This window comes from Protomyctophum parallelum (assembly GCF_964188405.1).
Source record: "Protomyctophum parallelum genome assembly, chromosome: 11".
Lineage (NCBI taxonomy): Eukaryota > Metazoa > Chordata > Actinopteri > Myctophiformes > Myctophidae > Protomyctophum > Protomyctophum parallelum.
The window spans coordinates 47,729,617-47,751,198 of NC_139707.1; the positions used below are offsets into that span (position 1 = coordinate 47,729,617).

A 21,582-nucleotide genomic window follows, 5' to 3' on the forward strand; every position below is an offset into this window, starting at 1 on the left:
CCCCATCAAAGAGGTCCAGGTGTTATTTGTAGTTGTTACGTCCCCCACCAAAGAGGTCCAGGTGTTATTTGTAGTTGTTACGTCCCCATCAAAGAGGTCCAGGTGTTATTTGTAGTTGTTACGTCCCCCACCAAAGAGGTCCAGGTGTTATTTGTAGTTGTTACGTCCCCCACCAAAGAGGTCCAGGTGTTATTTGTAGTTGTTACGTCCCCATCAAAGAGGTCCAGGTGTTATTTGTAGTTGTTACGTCCCCACCAAAGAGGTCCAGGTGTTATTTGTAGTTGTTACGTCCCCCACCAAAGAGGTCCAGGTGTTATTTGTAGTTGTTACGTCCCCCACCAAAGAGGTCCAGGTGTTATTTGTAGTTGTTACGTCCCCACCAAAGAGGTCCAGGTGTTATTTGTAGTTGTTACGTCCCCACCAAAGAGGTCCAGGTGTTATTTGTAGTTGTTACGTCCCCATCAAAGAGGTCCAGGTGTTATTTGTAGTTGTTACGTCCCCACCAAAGAGGTCCAGTTGTTATTTGTAGTTGTTACGTCCCCCACCAAAGAGGTCCAGGTGTTATTTGTAGTTGTTACGTCCCCCACCAAAGAGGTCCAGGTGTTATTTGTAGTTGTTACGTCCCCCACCAAAGAGGTCAGGGTGTTATTTGTAGTTGTTACGTCCCCCACCAAAGAGGTCCAGGTGTTATTTGTAGTTGTTACGTCCCCACCAAAGAGGTCCAGGTGTTATTTGTAGTTGTTACGTCCCCCACCAAAGAGGTCCAGGTGTTATTTGTAGTTGTTACGTCCCCCACCAAAGAGGTCCAGGTGTTATTTGTAGTTGTTACGTCCCCCACTAAAGAGGTCCAGGTGTTATTTGTAGTTGTTACGTCCCCACCAAAGAGGTCCAGGTGTTATTTGTAGTTGTTACGTCCCCACCAAAGAGGTCCAGGTGTTATTTGTAGTTGTTACGTCCCCACCAAAGAGGCCCAGGTGTTATTTGTAGTTGTTACGTCCCCACCAAAGAGGTCCAGGTGTTATTTGTAGTTGTTACGTCCCCATCAAAGAGGTCCAGTTGTTATTTGTAGTTGTTACGTCCCCACCAAAGAGGTCCAGGTGTTATGTGTAGTTGTTACGTCCCCACCAAAGAGGTCCAGGTGTTATTTGTAGTTGTTACGTCCCCCACAAAAGAGGTCCAGGTGTTATTTGTAGTTGTTACGTCCCCACCAAAGAGGTCCAGTTGTTATTTGTAGTTGTTACGTCCCCACCAAAGAGGTCCAGGTGTTATTTGTAGTTGTTACGTCCCCACCAAAGAGGTCCAGGTGTTATTTAAGTTGTTACGTCCCCACCAAAGAGGTCCGGGTGTTATTTGTAGTTGTTACGTCCCCACCAAAGAGGTCAGGGTGTTATTTGTAGTTGTTACGTCCCCACCAAAGAGGTCCAGGTGTTATTTGTAGTTGTTACGTCCCCCACCAAAGAGGTCCAGGTGTTATTTGTAGTTGTTACGTCCCCATCAAAGAGGTCCAGTTGTTATTTGTAGTTGTTACGTCCCCATCAAAGAGGTCCAGTTGTTATTTGTAGTTGTTACGTCCCCACCAAAGAGGTCCAGGTGTTATTTGTAGTTGTTACGTCCCCACCAAAGAGGTCCAGGTGTTATTTGTAGTTGTTACGTCCCCACCAAAGAGGTCCAGGTGTTATTTGTAGTTGTTACGTCCCCCACCAAAGAGGTCCAGGTGTTATTTGTAGTTGTTACGTCCCCAACAAAGAGGTCCAGGTGTTATTTGTAGTTGTTACGTCCCCACCAAAGAGGTCCAGGTGTTATTTGTAGTTGTTACGTCCCCACCAAAGAGGTCCAGGTGTTATTTGTAGTTGTTACGTCCCCACCAAAGAGGTCCAGGTGTTATTTGTAGTTGTTACGTCCCCACCAAAGAGGTCCAGGTGTTATTTAAGTTGTTACGTCCCCACCAAAGAGGTCCGGGTGTTATTTGTAGTTGTTACGTCCCCACCAAAGAGGTCAGGGTGTTATTTGTAGTTGTTACGTCCCCACCAAAGAGGTCCAGGTGTTATTTGTAGTTGTTACGTCCCCCACCAAAGAGGTCCAGGTGTTATTTGTAGTTGTTACGTCCCCATCAAAGAGGTCCAGTTGTTATTTGTAGTTGTTACGTCCCCATCCAAGAGGTCCAGTTGTTATTTGTAGTTGTTACGTCCCCACCAAAGAGGTCCAGGTGTTATTTGTAGTTGTTACGTCCCCACCAAAGAGGTCCAGGTGTTATTTGTAGTTGTTACGTCCCCACCAAAGAGGTCCAGGTGTTATTTGTAGTTGTTACGTCCCCCACCAAAGAGGTCCAGGTGTTATTTGTAGTTGTTACGTCCCCAACAAAGAGGTCCAGGTGTTATTTGTAGTTGTTACGTCCCCACCAAAGAGGTCCAGGTGTTATTTGTAGTTGTTACGTCCCCACCAAAGAGGTCCAGGTGTTATTTGTAGTTGTTACGTCCCCACCAAAGAGGTCCAGGTGTTATTTGTAGTTGTTACGTCCCCACTAAAGAGGTCCAGGTGTTATTTTGTGCAAAAGTGCATTATTGGCTATTTCCCCTACCATAAGCCCTCAATGGGGGTTGGGTTTTTGTGATAATTCGCTTATTTCCTCTATCCTTTTCTGAAAATGTGTACTTGTATCTGTACTGTACTTGTATGTGTACTTGTATCTTTGTATGTCGTTCAAGTATAATCAACAAGTCCGGCTACACACCTTCAGGGGCGTCGTCTCCACTAGCTCCACCCCCAGCGGACAGTAGTTGGAGTCATCAACCTCGACGAGCTCTTTCCTCTTGGCGGCCAATGGCGTGCTCCGTTGTGCAGAGGCGGCCAATGGGGCGCTCTGCCGCTCAGAGGCATTGTGGGTGTTGTGGTTCTGGGGAGGTAAGCTGCGAACCAGGGCCAGGCTGTGGAAATCCCCACAAGCCACCTGTATGCAAACACATTGAGATTAACGACCATGTAATAAACATAATATTAACACACACACGTGCACTGCACGCACACGTACACACAAGATGTGTTTGAATTTGAAATAGCTCACAAGTGGGATTTGGCAATAGCTTCGCTTTGAGGTTACAAACAACTGATAAACACACGCATATACGCACACGCACACACACACGCACATGCACACGCACACGTACACACAAGATGTGTTTGAAATAGCTCACAAGTGGGATTTGGCAATAGCTTCGCTTTCAGGTTACAAACAACTGATAAACACACACACACGCACACACCCACACACACACACACACACACACACCCACACACACACATACCTGAATGACGTGTCTGCCTGCCAAGTGTTCAACCTGAAACATGAACACAAAGGTAATGATAATGATAATGAACTTTATTTACATAGCACCTTTCAGAGCAAGGTTCCAAAGTGCTGTACAGTACAAGGTTAAAAAACACAAACAACATATGGCAAAGAATAATCAAGGGCAGTTTAAAAACTAGAAACATAAAGAAAAGAAGACAACATAGCAGCAGTTAAAAATGAACAATCTCCTATATAAAGACAGAGGTCCCAGACAGAGGTCCCCAGACAGAGGTCCCCAGACAGAGGTCCCCAGACAGAGGTCCCAGACAGAGGTCCCCAGACAGAGGTCAGAGGTCCCGAGACAGAGGTCCCGAGACAGAGGTCCCCAGACAGAGGTCCCCAGACAGAGGTCCCAGACAGAGGTCCCCAGACAGAGGTCCCCAGACAGAGGTCCCCAGACAGAGGTCCCAGACAGAGGTCCCCAGACAGAGGTCCCCAGACAGAGGTCCCCAGACAGAGGTCCCAGACAGAGGTCCCCAGACAGAGGTCCCAGACAGAGGTCCCAGACAGAGGTCCCCAGACAGAGGTCCCAGGCAGAGGTCCCAGACAGAGGTCCCCAGACAGAGGTCCCAGACAGAGGTCCCAGACAGAGGTCCCCAGACAGAGGTCCCAGACAGAGGTCCCCAGACAGAGGTCCCCAGACAGAGGTCCCCAGACAGAGGTCCCAGACAGAGGTCCCAGACAGAGGTCCCCAAACAGAGGTCCCAGACAGAGGTCCTTAGACAGAGGTCCCAGACAGAGGTCCCAGACAGAGGTCGGTCCCCAGACAGAGGTCCCAGACAGAGGTCCCAGACAGAGGTCCCCAGACAGAGGTCCCAGACAGAGGTCCCCAGACAGAGGTCCCCAGACAGAGGTCCCAGACAGAGGTCCCCAGACAGAGGTCCCCAGACAGAGGTCCTTAGACAGAGGTCCCAGACAGAGGTCGGTCCCCAGACAGAGGTCCCAGGCAGAGGTCCCAGACAGAGGTCCCAGGCAGAGGTCCCAGACAGAGGTCGGTCCCCAGACAGAGGTAACAGACAGAGGTCCCCAGACAGAGGTCCCAGACAGAGGTCCCAGACAGAGGTCGGTCCCCAGACAGAGGTCCCAGGCAGAGGTCCCAGACAGAGGTCCCAGACAGAGGTCCCCAGACAGAGGTCCCAGACAGAGGTCCCCAGACAGAGGTCCCCAGACAGAGGTCCCAGACAGAGGTCCCCAGACAGAGGTCCCCAGACAGAGGTCCTTAGACAGAGGTCCCAGACAGAGGTCGGTCCCCAGACAGAGGTCCCAGGCAGAGGTCCCAGACAGAGGTCCCAGGCAGAGGTCCCAGACAGAGGTCGGTCCCCAGACAGAGGTCCCAGACAGAGGTCGGTCCCCAGACAGAGGTCCCAGACAGAGGTCCCAGGCAGAGGTCCCAGACAGAGGTCCCAGGCAGAGGTCCCAGACAGAGGTCCCAGGCAGAGGTCCCAGACAGAGGTCGGTCCCCAGACAGAGGTAACAGACAGAGGTCCCCAGACAGAGGTCCCAGACAGAGGTCCCAGACAGAGGTCGGTCCCCAGACAGAGGTCCCAGGCAGAGGTCCCAGACAGAGGTCGGTCCCCAGACAGAGGTCCCCAGACAGAGGTCCCAGACAGAGGTCGGTCCCCAGACAGAGGTCCCAGACAGAGGTCCCAGACAGAGGTCGGTCCCCAGACAGAGGTCCCAGAAAGAGGTCGGTCCCCAGATAGAGGTCCCAGGCAGAGGTCCCAGACAGAGGTCGGTCCCCAGACAGAGGTCCCAGAAAGAGGTCGGTCCCCAGATAGAGGTCCCAGGCAGAGGTCCCAGACAGAGGTCCCCAGACAGAGGTCCCCAGATAGAGGTCTCAGGCAGAGGTCCCAGACAGAGGTCCCCAGACAGAGGTCCCCAGACAGAGGTCCCCAGACAGAGGTCCCCAGACAGAGGTCCCCAGACAGAGGTCCCAGACAGAGGTTCCAGACAGACTGTCACGTCTGCCACACCTACCCGGTCTTCCTCCCCTTCTTTCTAACCTATCCTCTATTATAGGAGTGGAGACAGAGGTGCAGGAGAGGAGGCGGAGGCTATAAAGCCTAGTTCAACCCTTCACGCCCTGCCAGATCATCCATCTCTGTTGGACCTATAGTCAGTCATGTTCCACCACCCGGGCTAGCAGCATCTTTCTACCTCAGTGTGCTATTCTGTTATATACTTACGTCTACCCTCCTGTCTTCACAGTGACCTTGAACCACCCTGGAACTGGACGCTTGCCAAGTTGCCTGCCTCACCTGCCTCTGCTCATTCAGCTCTGTGATCAGATTCTTTGATTTTTTTCGATTTTTTCTTTCAACATGATTTTTTCATTAGAAATGCAGCAATGTTGAAAACGGATTTATTTATTTATTTATTTGTTTCTTTATACGAGATTACTGAAATCTCAAAAAGGTGGGCATATGTAAGCTTCGGCTTCAGCCCTTTCCTTTTCGGTCAACTGAACTGCATCATGACAACCCCTTTTCCTTGTATGTAATAATGTTGTATGAACCATGACCGAGACAAATAATCTATCTATCTATCTATCTATCTATCTATCTATCTATCTATCTATCTAGCTCTGCTCCTCATGTCAGAAGGAACTGCAACTCCATCTCTGTCTGTCTCCTGTCTGTACCTGCAGGGCTCGAGCAATCATATAATTATGACACAGACCTTGTGTGGCTTCCAGACAGGGAAGCTTTTGGTGACCAGGCCCAGCTGGCACCCGGAGCCCCAGGACCAGACCTCCTGCTGGGCGGACACGGCCAGGGTGTGTTCCCTCCCGCACGACACCTCCACCACCCGGACACCCAGTGGAGGGACCACGTCACCGTCCACGATGCTGACTGGAGAGGCTTCGGACACGAAGAGAGGCCCTCTGACTGGAGAGGAGGGGAGGGGAGGGGAGGGGAGAGGAGAGGGGGAGAGGAGGGGAGGGGAGGGGAGGTTAATAACCACAGTGTTTGTAGAGCAGTGGTTTCAGGCCATAAAGCTGCAATAAGCAATAATATGTCAAAATAAAAAGAATCAAAGAAATCAGACAGCCAGCAATGGGTAGAAGTCTCCCAAAAGAACGAGTCTCTGTGACACATCTAGCGGCGTTGTGAGCTTGTAGGTCTGCAATTTTTTGAAAAATCGAACGACTGACATAGAAACATAGCTTTTTCAGAAAACTGTCAGGATGTAGAAGAACATTTTTAGAATCTGATCTCAGGTCAAAAAATGGGATATATACTTGTTTATTTATGTGTTCCTGCATGGGAGAAAAAGGGAACAGGGTGTGAAGAGTGAAAGTGAAACTAACCGGTGTCTCCGTCTCTCTCTCTCCCCCCGTGCGGCGGTGTGTTGACGCAGCGGTCTCTCTCTCTCCCCGCCGTCGGCCCACACTGTCCGGCGGCGTTCTCCCCCCACGTGAACACGGCGCCCTGCTCGCTGAGCGCCGCGCAGTGGAAGCCCCCCGCCGCCACGCGCACCACGGCCTGGCCAATCAGAGCGCTCTCTATCAGGGGAGAGGAGGCCGGGACCACCAGGCCCCCCCGACGCCATGGCAGCTCTCCGAACGTATACACCACGCCACCTGGAGGAGAAAAGGACCCCGGAGGACCCCCATATGAAAATAATGTTCTCAGCCAGGGAGCCCCAGAAAGAGAAAATGTGTGATGAAAAGTATATAAACATTGTTCAAAACATACAGTATATACAGTACAGGGCTTTTTGGTCTAGGACTCAGAGGAGCAACTGGACACACCCTGGACAACGCTCCACACGTCCCAGACTCTTCTCCCTTCTCTAAAACACCCTGGACAACGCTCCACACGTCCCAGACTCTTCTCCCTTCTCTAAAACACCCTGGACAACACTCCACACGTCCCAGACTCCTCTCCCATCTCTAAAACACCCTGGACAACACTCCACACGTCCCAGACTCCTCTCCCTTCTCTAAAACACCCTGGACAACGCTCCACACGTCCCAGACTCTTCTCCCTTCTCTAAAACACCCTGGACAACGCTCCACACGTCCCAGACTCTTCTCCCTTCTCTAAAACACCCTGGACAACACTCCACACGTCCCAGACTCCTCTCCCATCTCTAAAACACCCTGGACAACACTCCACACGTCCCAGACTCCTCTCCCATCTCTAAAACACCCTGGACAACGCTCCACACGTCCCAGACTCCTCTCCCTTCTCTAAAACACCCTGGACAACACTCCACACGTCCCAGACTCTTCTCCCTTCTCTAAAACACCCTGGACAACGCTCCACACGTCCTAGACTCTTCTCCCTTCTCTAAAACACCCTGGACAACACTCCACACGTCCCAGACTCCTCTCCCATCTCTAAAACACCCTGGACAACGCTCCACACGTCCCAGACTCTTCTCCCTTCTCTAAAACACCCTGGACAACGCTCCACACGTCCCAGACTCCTCTCCCTTCTCTAAAACACCCTGGACAACGCTCCACATGTCCCAGACTCTTCTCCCTTCCATAAAACACCCTGGACTATGCTCCACACGTCCCAGACTCTTCTCCCTTCTCTAAAACACCCTGGACAACACTCCACACGTCCCAGACTCTTCTCCCTTCTCTAAAACACCCTGGACAACGCACCTCATGTCCCAGACTCTTCTCCCTTCTCTAAAACACCCTGGACAACGCCCCACACCTCTCAGACTCTTCTCCCTTCTCTAAAACACCCAGGACAACACTCCACATGTACCAGGCTCTTCTCCCTTCTCTAAAACACCCAGGACAACACTCCACACGTCCCAGACTCTTCTCCCTTCCATAAAACACCCAGGACAACGCTCCACACGTCCCAGACTCTTCTCCCTTCCATAAAACACCCTGGACAACACTCCACACGTCCCAGACTCTTCTCCCTTCTCTAAAACACCCTGGACAACATTCCACACGTCCCAGACTCTTCTCCCTTCCATAAAACACCCAGGACAACGCTCCACACGTCCCAGACTCTTCTCCCTTCCATAAAACACCCAGGACAACGCTCCACACGTCCCAGACTCTTCTCCCTTCCATAAAACACCCTGGACAACGCTCCACACGTCCCAGACTCTTCTCCCTTCCATAAAACACCCAGGACAACGCTCCACACGTCCCAGACACTTCTCCCTTCCATAAAACACCCTGGACAACGCTCCACACGTTCTAGACTCTTCTCCCTTCCATAAAACACCCTGGACAACGCTCCACACGTTCTAGACTCTTCTCCCTTCCATAAAACACCCTGGACAACGCTCCACCCGTCCCAGACTCTTCTCCCTTCCATAAAACACCCTGGACAACGCTCCACCCGTCCCAGACTCTTCTCCCTTCCATAAAACACCCTGGACAACGCTCCACACGTCCCAGATTCTTCTCCCTTCCATAAAACACCCAGGACAACGCTCCACACGTCCCAGACTCTTCTCCCTTCCATAAAACACCCAGGACAACGCTCCACACGTCCCAGACTCTTCTCCTTTGCCTAAAACACCCTGGACTACGCTCCTATAGCTCTCGCACGCACACACCTTGTGTGAGTATGAGTCCATGGTTGGCCCCCAGGGCAGCTTGGACGACAGGTCTGGACAGCAGCACTCTGTCGATGAGGGGCCCCTCGCTGGAAGAACCCGACTGCCACAGGTAGAAAACACCTCTCTCTGTAGACGGGGGCCCCCGATCCTCATCCACAGAGCTGTGGAGCACACACGCACACACGCACACGCACACACACACACACACACACACACACACACACACACACACACACACACACACACACACACACACACACACACACACACACACACACACACACACACACACACACACACACACACACACACACACACACACACACACACACACAACAAACGTGAAAAAGGTTGAGCGCCACTGACATATAGAAACATAGATTTTTCAGGAAACTTTTAGGATTTAGAAGCCTTTCTTCTTTTTTTTTTATCTGCCTCAGGTCCAAATGGGTTCAAAAGACAAGAGAATGAATGAATTTACTCATAAATAAATGTAGTGACCCCTATGTAGCGCCAACTGGGGGTTCCATCTACTCATAAACTGAATTTACTGAAACATTTGTTTTAACTGCAAGCTGGTATATTGGAAAATGCGTGTGTGCCTACTTTCTGTTCTCCATTAGTGCAGCTTCTTCATTGCAGTTCATAATGAAACCATTGTTGCCACACTGTGGGGTCGTCCATCTACACGCCGGCCTCACGTGTTGGAAGAGCCACCAGCGACTCTGGAGAATGGAGAGATTATAAAACGAAAATGAAACAAAATTAATCTATGAAGCAGATTTTAAGAAATGCTCTCCTTGACCAAAGAGCCATATAGAGCGCCGAAGTCACTTATACGTCACTCGCTCATCCCCTGGTTCAGGGAAGTAATTTTCTCTATTATATGAAGAATAACAAAATAAACAAGCTGTCTCGGCGTTATTGTCTCTGTATCGTTTTATTGTTTATTGTTTATAAGGATCCCCATTAGCTTTTGCCTTGACAAAAGCTAGTCTTCCTGGGGTCCGACACAGACAAACATTTAACATTTAACAAAGGCAATACTACAAACACTAACTCAAAATAAAACATAGTAAAACCGTCAGTCACTCATATGTGATACAGTCTGTTTCTAGCGAAAATCTATCTATTTCAGCAGCAGTAACATTAGCGTTTTCTCTCAGTCAGTTGATTCTTCATCTCCATATGAGTGAAACGGCCCGGGATGACATGTTTATTTTTTTCAAACACAGTTCTTCAAACACAGATCTAAAATCCCTAATGCAAATAAAAAGTACATGAACCCGTGGATTTGCGCCCTCTACCGATATTGACGTCAGACTTCGGTGCTCCATACAGAATACTATAGACAACAACAACAAACAACATACAACTCACAGGCACATTTGCAAATAAAGCATTATGAAAAACCATACACTTCAAATTAGTGTAACACATTGCTAATGACAATATTAAAGTCATTATTGCATTACTAGTGACATTAAAGTGATGGACACATGTCACTGATGCATTATGACATTAACCCACGGGAACGCCTTTTGGTGTTAAGCATTATTCATGTTATACTTTAGCTATTGAAAAATCTGCTATTTTTTAAAAATCGTGATAATGTGGCGCAAATCTTTGAATATATATTCTTTCAGAGCGAACGTTTTTAACTAAAATCTTTGCTTCTGGGAGGTCCCTGGAACAACATTTTATCAGATGGGAGTCGGCGGCCAATTACATATTATTGTTGGGGTCCTTGACATGAAATATTGAGAACCACTGATATAGAATTTCAGGTATAGGTATTTCGGAAAACTGTCATGATTTAGAAAACTTTTTTTTTCAATTTCGACGTCAGGCCGAAATGGGTTAAAGTGATGGACACATTAATGCATTAGTAATTGATGGAAATGCCTTTTACATAATAAGATCTTTTAATGTAAACTACATTTACTTAACATACAACTTTTCTTCCGTAATATAATTCAAAAAGTGAAACTTTCATAATATTATCAATTCATTGTGCATAATGAAGTATTTAAAACCTTTTATTTTTTAATCTTGATGATTATGGCATACAGCTCATGAAAATCAAAAAATCCTATCTCCACAAAAGAAAACGATATTTTTGAATCAAGAAATGTCAACTATCTGAAAAGCATATTAACGTATGCAGTCTGGGCTACTTTTGAACAAATGAACTTACAGTGCTGTAAAATATCATTTTTGATTTGATTTGATTTATTTGATACATCCATGATACAATTCATAGGAGAGCAGTACAGACTGCTTTCCTATGAATTGTATCACGAATCTCTGACTTTTTGTGCACAAAAAGTCAGAGGACTTATTTCCATTGTAATCCAAATAAAGAAATAGTTACAGCATATGAGAAGAACAACATGTGTACTATTACAATACTAATGACGTTTACAACCGGCCATCATAGATCAATGAGCAGAAGACAATAAATAGATATAAATAGATAAATACAGCCACTATACTAACATGCCCATCAGCCACATTTTCAACATATTTTATAAAAATGTTCAAAGACTGGGCAAATTTAATTTCCCTTGGAATTTTGTTCCAATCCGACCTCCACCCCTGTATATTTAAATGATCTTCTACCTACCCTATGTCTCAGCTTTGGTTGTGTTGTTGAGACTATTAGTGGAGGATATTAATGACACGATCGTTCACTTTATGGTACAAGCACCAAATTTGGTACACAAGTGCTTCAGAACCTACTCTCTCAGAAAAGTACGTTGTCCACTTGAAAAAACTAAATGGCCACCATTTTTCAAGATGGCCGCCAAATGAAAAGGGCCTTTTGTGGCGGTTCTGGACAACCGTGGGTCCGACCGACTCGAGACCGGGCACTGCACTCCCTGTGGGTGTGTGGAACGTGTGTGTCGAATTTGAAGTCGGTGGGGCGAACGGTTCTCGGGTTATGTGGATTACAGATGTACAGACACACACACACAGACTTGAATATATGTCAATGGGCAATGCCCATTGGGGTTTTTTTTTTGATGATGGGTAAGAAGAGAGAGATGTGATGTCAGGTGGTGTGGGCTAAGAAGTGGTCAGGGCTATATGAGATGTACAGTAAGTGCAAAGAGAGATGGTGAGGGAGGGAGAAAATTATTTGTACCAATTGACCAGACAGTAGACAGTAGTGTAACAGGTTAAGGTGAGTATAGAGATGGAAATGTTCTAGCAAGGGAAGCCAATGTATTGAGAATATGGGACATATTATGTATGTGTCAGGAGTTATTTGTGACAGAAGGCTACCAGTGAGAGGGAAGATGTATACGATGGTAGTGAGACCAGCCATGCCGTACGGTTGGAAACGGTGGCACTGATGAAAAGGAGGCACAGCTGGAGGTGGCAGAATTAAGGATGCTATGGTTCTCATTAGGAGTGAAAAGGAAGGACATTATCAGAAATTACTGAATTAGAGGATCAGCCCAGGTTAGAAGGTTTGGGGATAAAGCAAGAGAGGTGAGGTTGAGATGGTTTAGACATGTGAAAAGGAGGGATGAGGGTACATTGGGAGAAGGATGCTGAAGATGTAGCTGCCAGGTAAGAGGATGGCCAAAGACGAGGTTTAAGGATGCTGTGAGAGATGACATGAACGTGGCAGGTCACAGAGGAAGATGCAGAAAACAAAACCAAATGGGGTCCATGTGTGGTCCAGCCCTATGGAATGTAAAATTGTGCTAATGAAAAGTATTTAAAATATATAGTTTTGATGCTCATCCTAGCTCCTACTACTATAGGGGATGCAAAGCAATATGTCCGTTTATCCGTCCGACTTCTCCTACCAAATCACTCCGTTAGCACACATCTCTCTATGCGCAAAAAATTATGCATGCCACAGAAATCCATCTGCACTACATTGCATCCATGTCATATTTACTGTACAAATATTGCTTTTGTATGACATACTGTTATTGCACAACATTTCACTGTGACACAAATTACATTACAATTTCCACATTAACCTACCCCTCCCCTTTTCCCTGCACGTGCACACACACACACACACACACACACACGGTACTGTACAGTACACTAGTATGTTACAGTACAGTATGGTAAAGTACAGTACGGTACAGTAACGTGCGGTACGGCATGGTACAGTATGATACCATAAAGTATGGTACAGTACAGTATGATGCCGTACAGTACAGTACGGTACGGTACGGTACAGTACAGTACGGTACAGTATGGTACCATGCAGTACGGTACAGTACAGTACAGTACAGTACAGTACAGTACAGTACAGTACAGTACAGTACAGTACAGTACAGTACAGTACAGTACAGTACAGTACGGTACAGTATGGTACATTATGATACCATACAGTAAGGTACAGTACGGTACAGTATGGTACCATGCAGTATGGTACAGTACGGTACAGTATAGTACAGTATGGTACAGTACAGTACAGTATGGTACAGTATGATACCATACAGTAAGGTACAGTACGGTACAGTATGGTACAGTACAGTATGGTACAGTACGGTACAGTACGGTACCATGCAGTACGGTACAGTACAGTACAGTACAGTACAGTACTGTACAGTACAGTACAGTACAGTACTGTACAGTACAGTACTGTACAGTACAGTACAGTACAGTACGGTACAGTATGATGCCCTACAGTGCCGTACAGTATTATACAGTAGTATGGTACAGTACATCACAAAGGTATAGCCAAATATATGCTGAAATGCAAAACCAGTCTAATTTTGGTGGCCATCTTGAAATATCACCGCCATATTGGATTTTTGGATGGCTCGGTTTAAAAAGTTAAAGAGTTGACCATAGGAATGTTCACGGCAAATGTCACGCTTGTATCACCAAGCGAACAACCGTTCCAATGATCTGCTAATTGCACAAATTCTGTGTGTGTACGTCTGTAATCAACGTAACTCGAGAACCGTTTGCCCCACCGACTTCAAATTCGACACACACGTTCCACACACCCACAGGGAGTGCAGTGTCCGGTCTCGAGTCGGTCGGACCCACGGTTGACCAGAACCGCCACAAAAGGCCTTTTTCATTTGGCGGCCATCTTGAAAAATGGTGTCCATTTTGTTTTTTCAAGTGGACAACGTACTTTTCTGAGAGAGTAGGTTCCGAAGCACTCGTGTGCCAATTTTGGTGCTTGTACCATAAAGTGAACGATTCTCATGAAATATTGACTTAATATCCTCCACTACTATGCCAGCTTGTGAATGAGATCGACATTTGCATTAATGTTTTATTTTTGCCACGGACATGCAAAACAAGTGATCAATGATATTACGAGAACACAAATGTATAGCCTACAGTACTAATAGACTCTTGACTTGTCATATATTGTCTACTCTATTCCACTGCGCTACACATTTTAAAATAAGTCACTTATCAAAAAAAGCCAATCTACAAGCTCACAACACATTACGGCATGTTGTGACCTTGTAGATCAGCAATTGTCCTTTCTTCTTAGCCTATAATGACATGCCCAAAATCAGGATGTCAGGGTTAAAGTAGTTAGATATATAGTTACCCAATTAACTTACCCAGCAAGACTGGGAAGTTATCCACTGTATACTGGCAGGTGGCCGTCCTGAGACAGGCATTATATGTGGCATAATGCATGGTCCAAGTACATTCCATGTTTGGGATTTCAATAAATGGGTCATATACAGTAAGTACAGTTGCAGTCCGAGAAAGGGACACTTAGCTGCAAAGCTGAATGGTTGTGCAGTGTACTTCATATTAGGTTATTGCAGATGGCCTTTCAGAGGACAGTGTTACTTGGGGGACATGAGGAGACAGGGAGTTCTACAGGCTAAACTAGTTATGTAGCTTAAATAGTTGGTGTCAGAACATTAAGGTGTGGTACTGTACTGTACTCTATGTTGATGAGTCAACTATATGCAATGGAAACATACCTGAGATTGAAAACAGATAATTAAGTACATGATGAGTGATTCATGTCAGGATTTAAAGGAATGCAGTGTCACAATAGTAGTTTGATTAGGGTGCCCAACCTTGATCAGAGCTGAGGAGGTCTGAGGATCAATGGTTTCCATGAATTATGCTTGTTGAGTGTTATTATGATTTAGTTGTTATTGTAATATGACACTTTGAAACACTTTCTCTCAACTGACAAAAAATATGACTATTTACTTGTCCAGTTCTGCCCTCTTTAACAATTATGTCATGCCATGTTCTTTTCCACTGTGGTCATAGGCCTACAGTTGACTTGACTCACACATACCATGACAAATGTGGTACCGATATCGCATATGGAGGCACGTCTTGCATTGTCACATTGACAAATTAAGTTTGGTGGGGGGTGCGTTAAAATGACCAGATTAAGGTTGGTGGGGGAAGTGCGTTAAAACGACCAGATTAAAGTTGGTGAGGGGTGCGTTAAAACGACCAGATTAAGGTTTGTGAGGGGTGCGTTAAAACGACCGGATTAAGGTTGGTGAGGGGTGCGTTAAAACGACCGGATTAAGGTTGGTGGGGGAAGTGCGTTAAAACGACCGGATTAAGGTTGGTGAGGGGTGCGTTAAAACGACCGGATTAAGGTTGGTGGGGGGTGCGTTAAAACGACCGGATTAAGGTTGGTGGGGGGTGCGTTAAAACGACCGGATTAAGGTTGGTGGGGGGTGCGTTAAAACGACCGGATTAAGGTTGGTGGGGGGTGCGTTAAAACAAAAAACATGCAGTAATCCTGGTCTCTAAACTGCCTCCCCCTGGCCAGCCGGGGCACCTGATGGAGGGGAAAGGAACTGGTTGGAATAACGTGTTCCTTCCACGCTACGTCCAACCAGGGAAACTCCCCCCTGTCAGTTGTAAAGGAGCAACTTGGACACTCAGGCATAAAGGAAGCATGAGTTCAAGTCCGTTGCTCTCCCCATGTCCCCTATATGGGTACTAGGTTGGTGGAGGGTGTGTAGAGCCCATCAGGATCACATTAGATAATTGACACAGGGGTGAGAAATGCGTTGGAATAAAATCATGGGATAAAAAATATATATAAAAAAAAAACTACCGGATTAAGGTTGGTGGGGGGTGTGTTAAAACGACCGGATTAAGGTTGGTGAGGGGTGCGTTAAATGACCGGATTAAGGTTGGTGGGGGGTGCGTTAAAACGACCGGATTAAGGTTGGTGAGGGGTGCGTTAAAACGACCGGATTAAGGTTGGTAAGGGGTGCGTTAAAATGGTAGGTTAGGGTTAGGGTTAGGGTGAAGGTTTGAGTTTGGTTGTAGGACTAATGACTGGTCTAACCAATGACTAGTCTAAATTTATGGTTTTATTTTCTCACCACAGGGGACAAAACTCATAAACTCTCATACGCTATAAACAATATAGATCAATTGTAGATCTGCTATTTTCAGCATGAATCCAAGTGTAAAATGACTAATAGTAGATCTCTTGTGCACTAGTCCCTTCCTGACATTTTAGTGTAGTTTTTATTTGTTTTTTTAATGTATAATGTATATTTTTTGACGAAATTGTCAATATATTTAGTCTTAGTTTTAGTCATCATAGCTTAGTTTTCATTACGAACATTTCTCGTCATAGTCAGTCGACGAAACAAAATCAATACAATGAGAGTTATTAATGTTTTTAAAGATTTTCGTTTTCATCAGCTAAACAGGGGAGGGAGTTTTTCGATGACGTCTCACACTCTTACGCAACACAGAGGATTGCCCAACAGGCGCTCCTAGGCTGTGGAGCTATGCGATCCATTCTCATATCAATAAACTTCATCTTTTGGACAATACTTCGTCCTGGGCGTCGGGCGTTACTAATAGAAAGGACAAAGAACATTTTCCTTGGCGTTGGGGGTGTTAACAGGTGATGGGTGAATAGGTAAAGGTAACCATGACCTATTTCAGCATTTTTCATTATGTTCCGCCACTGGGATTTCTTAGGACCTTTTGATATGTTGTTACCAACATATTTATGAAACAAAACAAGTTGAAGGAGTTTCGAGCAACTTCAAACTGTCTGTGGTGTTCTCATAAGCCCGAGTAGACGGTAAAAAGACCAACAAGACACCCCGGGTCACCGGTGTGGTGGTACGGGCACCCTAGGCTGCAATGGTTCGAATCCCGATCCCGACGACCTTTGCTGCGTGTTACTCCCCACATGCTGTGAGTTACTGTCCTATCAATAAAGGCATAAAAGCCCCAAAACATAAATCTTAAGAAAGAAAACAAGAGTAAATCCTTTGAATAAAATGTTACATGTCGAGTTATGAATATTAATTCACTGCTTCAACTTATGAAATCTCATCTTTATTGTCCCACTGGGGACAAATTCACACCACAAAGATGTTATGCGTAGTCATCAAATGTTTGTTTGAATCTTTACCTGTCATGAATCCTGTCCGCCCATGGTTCTGTACTGTACACCACCCTTGGTTCTGTACTGTAGACTTTGGACTGGATAATAAAATGACTTCTGTGTCCTGATTAGATAAAGTGGAGATGGGCAGAGAGACAGAGGGAGAGAGAGAGACAGAGAGAGAGACAGAGAGAGGGACAGAGAGAGAGAGAGAGAGAGACAGAGAGAGAGAGACAGAGAGAGACAGAGAGAGAGAGAGACAGAGAGAGAGACAGAGAGAGAGAGGGACAGAGAGAGAGACAGAGAGAGAGACAGAGAGAGAGAGACAGAGAGAGAGACAGAGATAGGGACAGAGATAGGGACAGAGATAGGGACAGAGATAGGGACAGAGATAGGGACAGAGATAGGGACAGAGATAGGGACAGAGAGAGGAGAGAGACAGAGAGAGAGACAGAGAGACAGAGACTATTAGATTATAACTAAAGAAAAAGAAAAATGCATCACATATTGGAACAAACTCACACAATCACAACACAAACTAGAAACATATTTGGCTCTAAACAGACAGTGGCAGACTACCTAACCACAGTAACTGATACAAACCTGAGAAAGACTTTGACAATGTGCACGGACAGTAGGGCTGACCCAAAAGAAATCGATTAATCGATGTTCGATCGATAAGCACGGGAGTCGATCTTGAAATAAAAAAATCGAAAAGAAAAGCAGACCCTTTTGGTCCGCGAGCCGGCCCCTCCGTCCTCACGTGTTAACAAGGAAGTCAAGAAGTCCACGACCACTGTGATGGAAAAATAATGTGCCACGTTATGCAAAGTTGGCACCTATATAGCGAAGAGGATTCTATCCGTCCCTGATTCCCTGCCACTACAACCCCTTCGGAGCGCATCTTCTCCAATGCGGGATTCATTGTCTCTTTTCTGCACTAATATAAGTACGGTAATTAACTATTATTAGGGGTGGGCAACTGGCGGCCCGGGGGCCACATGCGGCCCCCACCTTCACTTAATGCGGCCCACAGGTTAATATCAGAATACTGATATAATACTATTGATTTCAGCTGTTGCAATTCCAAACATGTAAACATGACCCGCTTTAATTATACTTAATGACTAGTATTAAATGACTAGTACTTAACGACTAGTATTATTAGTATTGTCTTTTTGTGTCCAATATATTTGTATTTAGTTCATAAAGATATAACTAAAACTAAATGCATTTGAAAATCGATATTTTTTTTTGTTACTTTGCTTTACTTTTCAGGATTCTAATAAAAAAAAAAGCTATAAATTATTCAGTATTTCAATTCAAACTTACTCCAGAGGGCCACATTGCATATTACTGTCGTAGCAAAAATTGCTGATCTACAAGCTCAAAATTAGCCGATCAACAAGCTCAAAACGCGCCGCAGCGCGACGTGTTTTGAGCTATTTTTGCTACGACAGTAACATGCAATGTGGCCCTCTGGAGTAAGTGTGGGAATATAGTGGCTCTCTCCACCATCAAAGTTGCCCATCCCTAATATTGCATTCTCAGAGCCGCTTTTTTGGTTGAGCGAGCGGTGCGGCTGCTCATGGGCCTCGTGGAGTCGTGCCTGCGAGACGGCATTTTTGTATTATTTGAAATGGAACGGCTTTACGTGTCTCTCTCTCTCTAAGCAATAGCAATTGTCTCTCTCTCTCTCTCAACAACGGTATTTATTTACTTTTGGCAGCAGCACCTGTAATTCAGTAACCTATACACATTTCAAAAGGCTTTCATATGCTATAATATTTTTTCTAATAAGGTTTGTCCTTATAGATAGAAATGTGATAATTTTTGTATAGTTTTGTTTATTAACATTTTAATTATTAACGCACAGGGCCTCGCATTTCTCCAAAGGCAGCTATGATTGTGAGCCATGCGTGCGCCTCGCAGCAACCACTCGTCTCGCTGCTGTCATAAAGCCTCGATTAAATGACGCTTTATTTCAGTTAATTTTACGGCAAGAGAAGCAAAATGCCGTTCCTTTACACTCGCGTGTGCTGTTTCCACGAAGCCTCCGAGTTTATTTCAGTTATAAATGCAAAATGCCGTTCGTTGTTTGCTGTGCACAGCACACGACAGCCTGTGCTGCTTTGGATTAGACACAGACAGACAGACAGAATTACACTTCTTAACACAATGTAAAAACTACACACTGTGATGACGGAGCTATGGAGACAGAGTTACACTTCTTAACACAATGTAAAAACTACACACTGTGATGACGGAGCTATAGAGACAGAGTTACACTTCTTAACACAATGTAAAAATGACACACTGTGATGACGGAGCTATAGAGACAGAGTTACACTTCTTAACACAATGTAAAAACTACACAAATATTAGAGGAGTTTTTCCCAAAATTTGAAACAAATTTCCCAGAATTCCGAAGTATGACAGAAAGGGAGAAATTACCACTCCTTCTGGGGAACAGAAACAAGGTGCAGTTTGGGCTGCAGAATGTGTCAATTCCTGTCACAAGTATTATTTTTTTCTTTTCATTGATATTATGTTGTTATGTTGTATGCTTTGGCAACACTTGTAAAATGTCATGCCAATAAAGCCTGTTTGAGAGACAGAGAGACAGAGAGAGACAGACAGACAGACAGACAGACAGAGACAGAGACAGAGAGAGAGAGACAGACAGAGAGACAGACAGAGACAGACAGAGACTCAGATACACTTTATTTAACTGTTATTCCTTTTTTCATAGAAGTGTGTATTTGTATGTCATGTCTTTAATGTTCAGATTAATTGAAAATGGAGGATAATTCAACAGATAAAATCCCAAGGGGCTTGTCTTTGGTGTATAATACAAATTATATTGCACTGTCACTAACTTAAACTAAGAAAAGTACATTTAACCTTTATTTGTTTAATTATAAGGACAAAATCTTAATTTTCAAAATTTCAATGATGCTGAGATTACAGAAGACATAATACAAGTACAGGCTATTGAAAATATTTAAGGATATGTAGCCGTTGCTTAGTTTAGTATTAGAAAAAGTAAAGTATTCAATATTCAGAGATACATGTAGTAGGCTTATTGTCAACCACAGGTTAAGTGTAAACACAACATACTAACGGCATAAAAGTACCTTTTATATATACCTGTACACCTTGTTGAGCAGAGCAGAGCTGGAGAGCACAGAGGGAAAAGATCGCCCAAATGATCTTCTGACTGTTTGGGGGGAGGTAACGAGACACTTCCTCGTTCCTCCCACACTAGAAGAGCAGATCTACAAGCTCACAGCGCGTCACATCGTGCCGCGCTGTGAGCTTGTAGATCTGATGGCTGCGACGTGACAGAGAGGGAGAGAGAGAATCATGCAGACCGCGTCCATTTTACCATATATTAAAGTTAATGGCAAGGTGCTACCTAATACCTATAGGTGCAATGGCAGCCCATTCATCCAAACAGAAAAGTCCTCTCTGATTGTATTAAACAACGTCAAACTCACCAACATTGCAGCTGTAGGGAAAGCTTGAATTATTCTCTTTCTATCCTCAAAGTGTTTGTTTCATAACACTTTTATGATAAAAGTCCACTGTAGACATGTTATGAGCTACTTTGGGTCCTTGCAGCTGATTATTTTTCTAAGTGCTGGAGTTTGGAAGCGCTTGTTAGATATCACTCAACTGCCCCTGGGTACCACCTGTTTTGAATTAGCACATAATGCAAGAGGCAGCAGGACATTGCTTTAGGGAGTGCTTCTAAACTCGAAACATTGTCTGCAAATGGGCAATACCCCACGGGGAGTCAAACACATTTTTACATTTCCCTATGTAGGCTATATACTCTTTTTAAATGTAATGTGTTCATTGTCCACCACCTAGTGGACTCATTGTAAAACTACAGTCAGTTAATCTGACTCATCCGAGATATATATCCCTCTCTCCCTCTCTCTCCCTCTCTCTCTCTCTCTCTCCCTCCCTCTCTCCCTCTCCCTCTCCCTCTCTCCCTCTCTCCCTCTCCCTTTCCCTCTCCCTCTCCCCCTCCCTCTCCCTCTCTCCCCCCGAACCCACCTCACCCCTACCCAGTGCCCACTTTGACAGGCTGGATGGCTTAGGGTCGACGACAGAGTTCTGCATCTAGTAATGGGTCTGGTCCACAAGATTCCATACACCACCAAGAAGGACTACATTCATTTAGCTCCTATGCCAAAATGTGGAACGCCCTACCAACAGTCATTAAGACATGCAAATCATTTGACTCCTTCAGGCAGTCACAGTGAAGCACACAGCAGACAGCAGCCAGTCACAGTGAAGCACACAGCAGACAGCAGCCAGTCAC

The 21,582-nt window shown here is 45.5% G+C and overlaps 2 protein-coding genes across 2 annotated transcripts in view; both read right to left on the reverse strand.

The window, feature by feature from the left end:
• Positions 1–9,611, reverse strand: part of LOC310867050 (alsin-like) — a 102,206-nt gene extending 92,595 nt beyond the window's left edge. The window contains exons 1-6 of the mRNA XM_083776843.1: positions 9,500–9,611; positions 8,891–9,054; positions 6,660–6,932; positions 6,029–6,237; positions 3,303–3,335; positions 2,732–2,947 (exon numbers count right to left, since the gene is read on the reverse strand). Coding sequence (XP_083632969.1) covers positions 2,732–2,947; positions 3,303–3,335; positions 6,029–6,237; positions 6,660–6,932; positions 8,891–9,054; positions 9,500–9,540 — 936 coding nt within the window. The 5' untranslated portion in view covers positions 9,541–9,611. The remainder of the gene's footprint in view (positions 1–2,731; positions 2,948–3,302; positions 3,336–6,028; positions 6,238–6,659; positions 6,933–8,890; positions 9,055–9,499) is intronic.
• Positions 1–17,376, reverse strand: part of LOC310867371 (NLR family CARD domain-containing protein 3-like) — a 139,860-nt gene extending 122,484 nt beyond the window's left edge. The window contains exon 1 of the mRNA XM_083777383.1: positions 17,277–17,376. The gene's annotated coding sequence lies outside the window, so the exon portion shown is untranslated. The remainder of the gene's footprint in view (positions 1–17,276) is intronic.
• Positions 17,377–21,582: the final 4,206 nt, after the last annotated feature.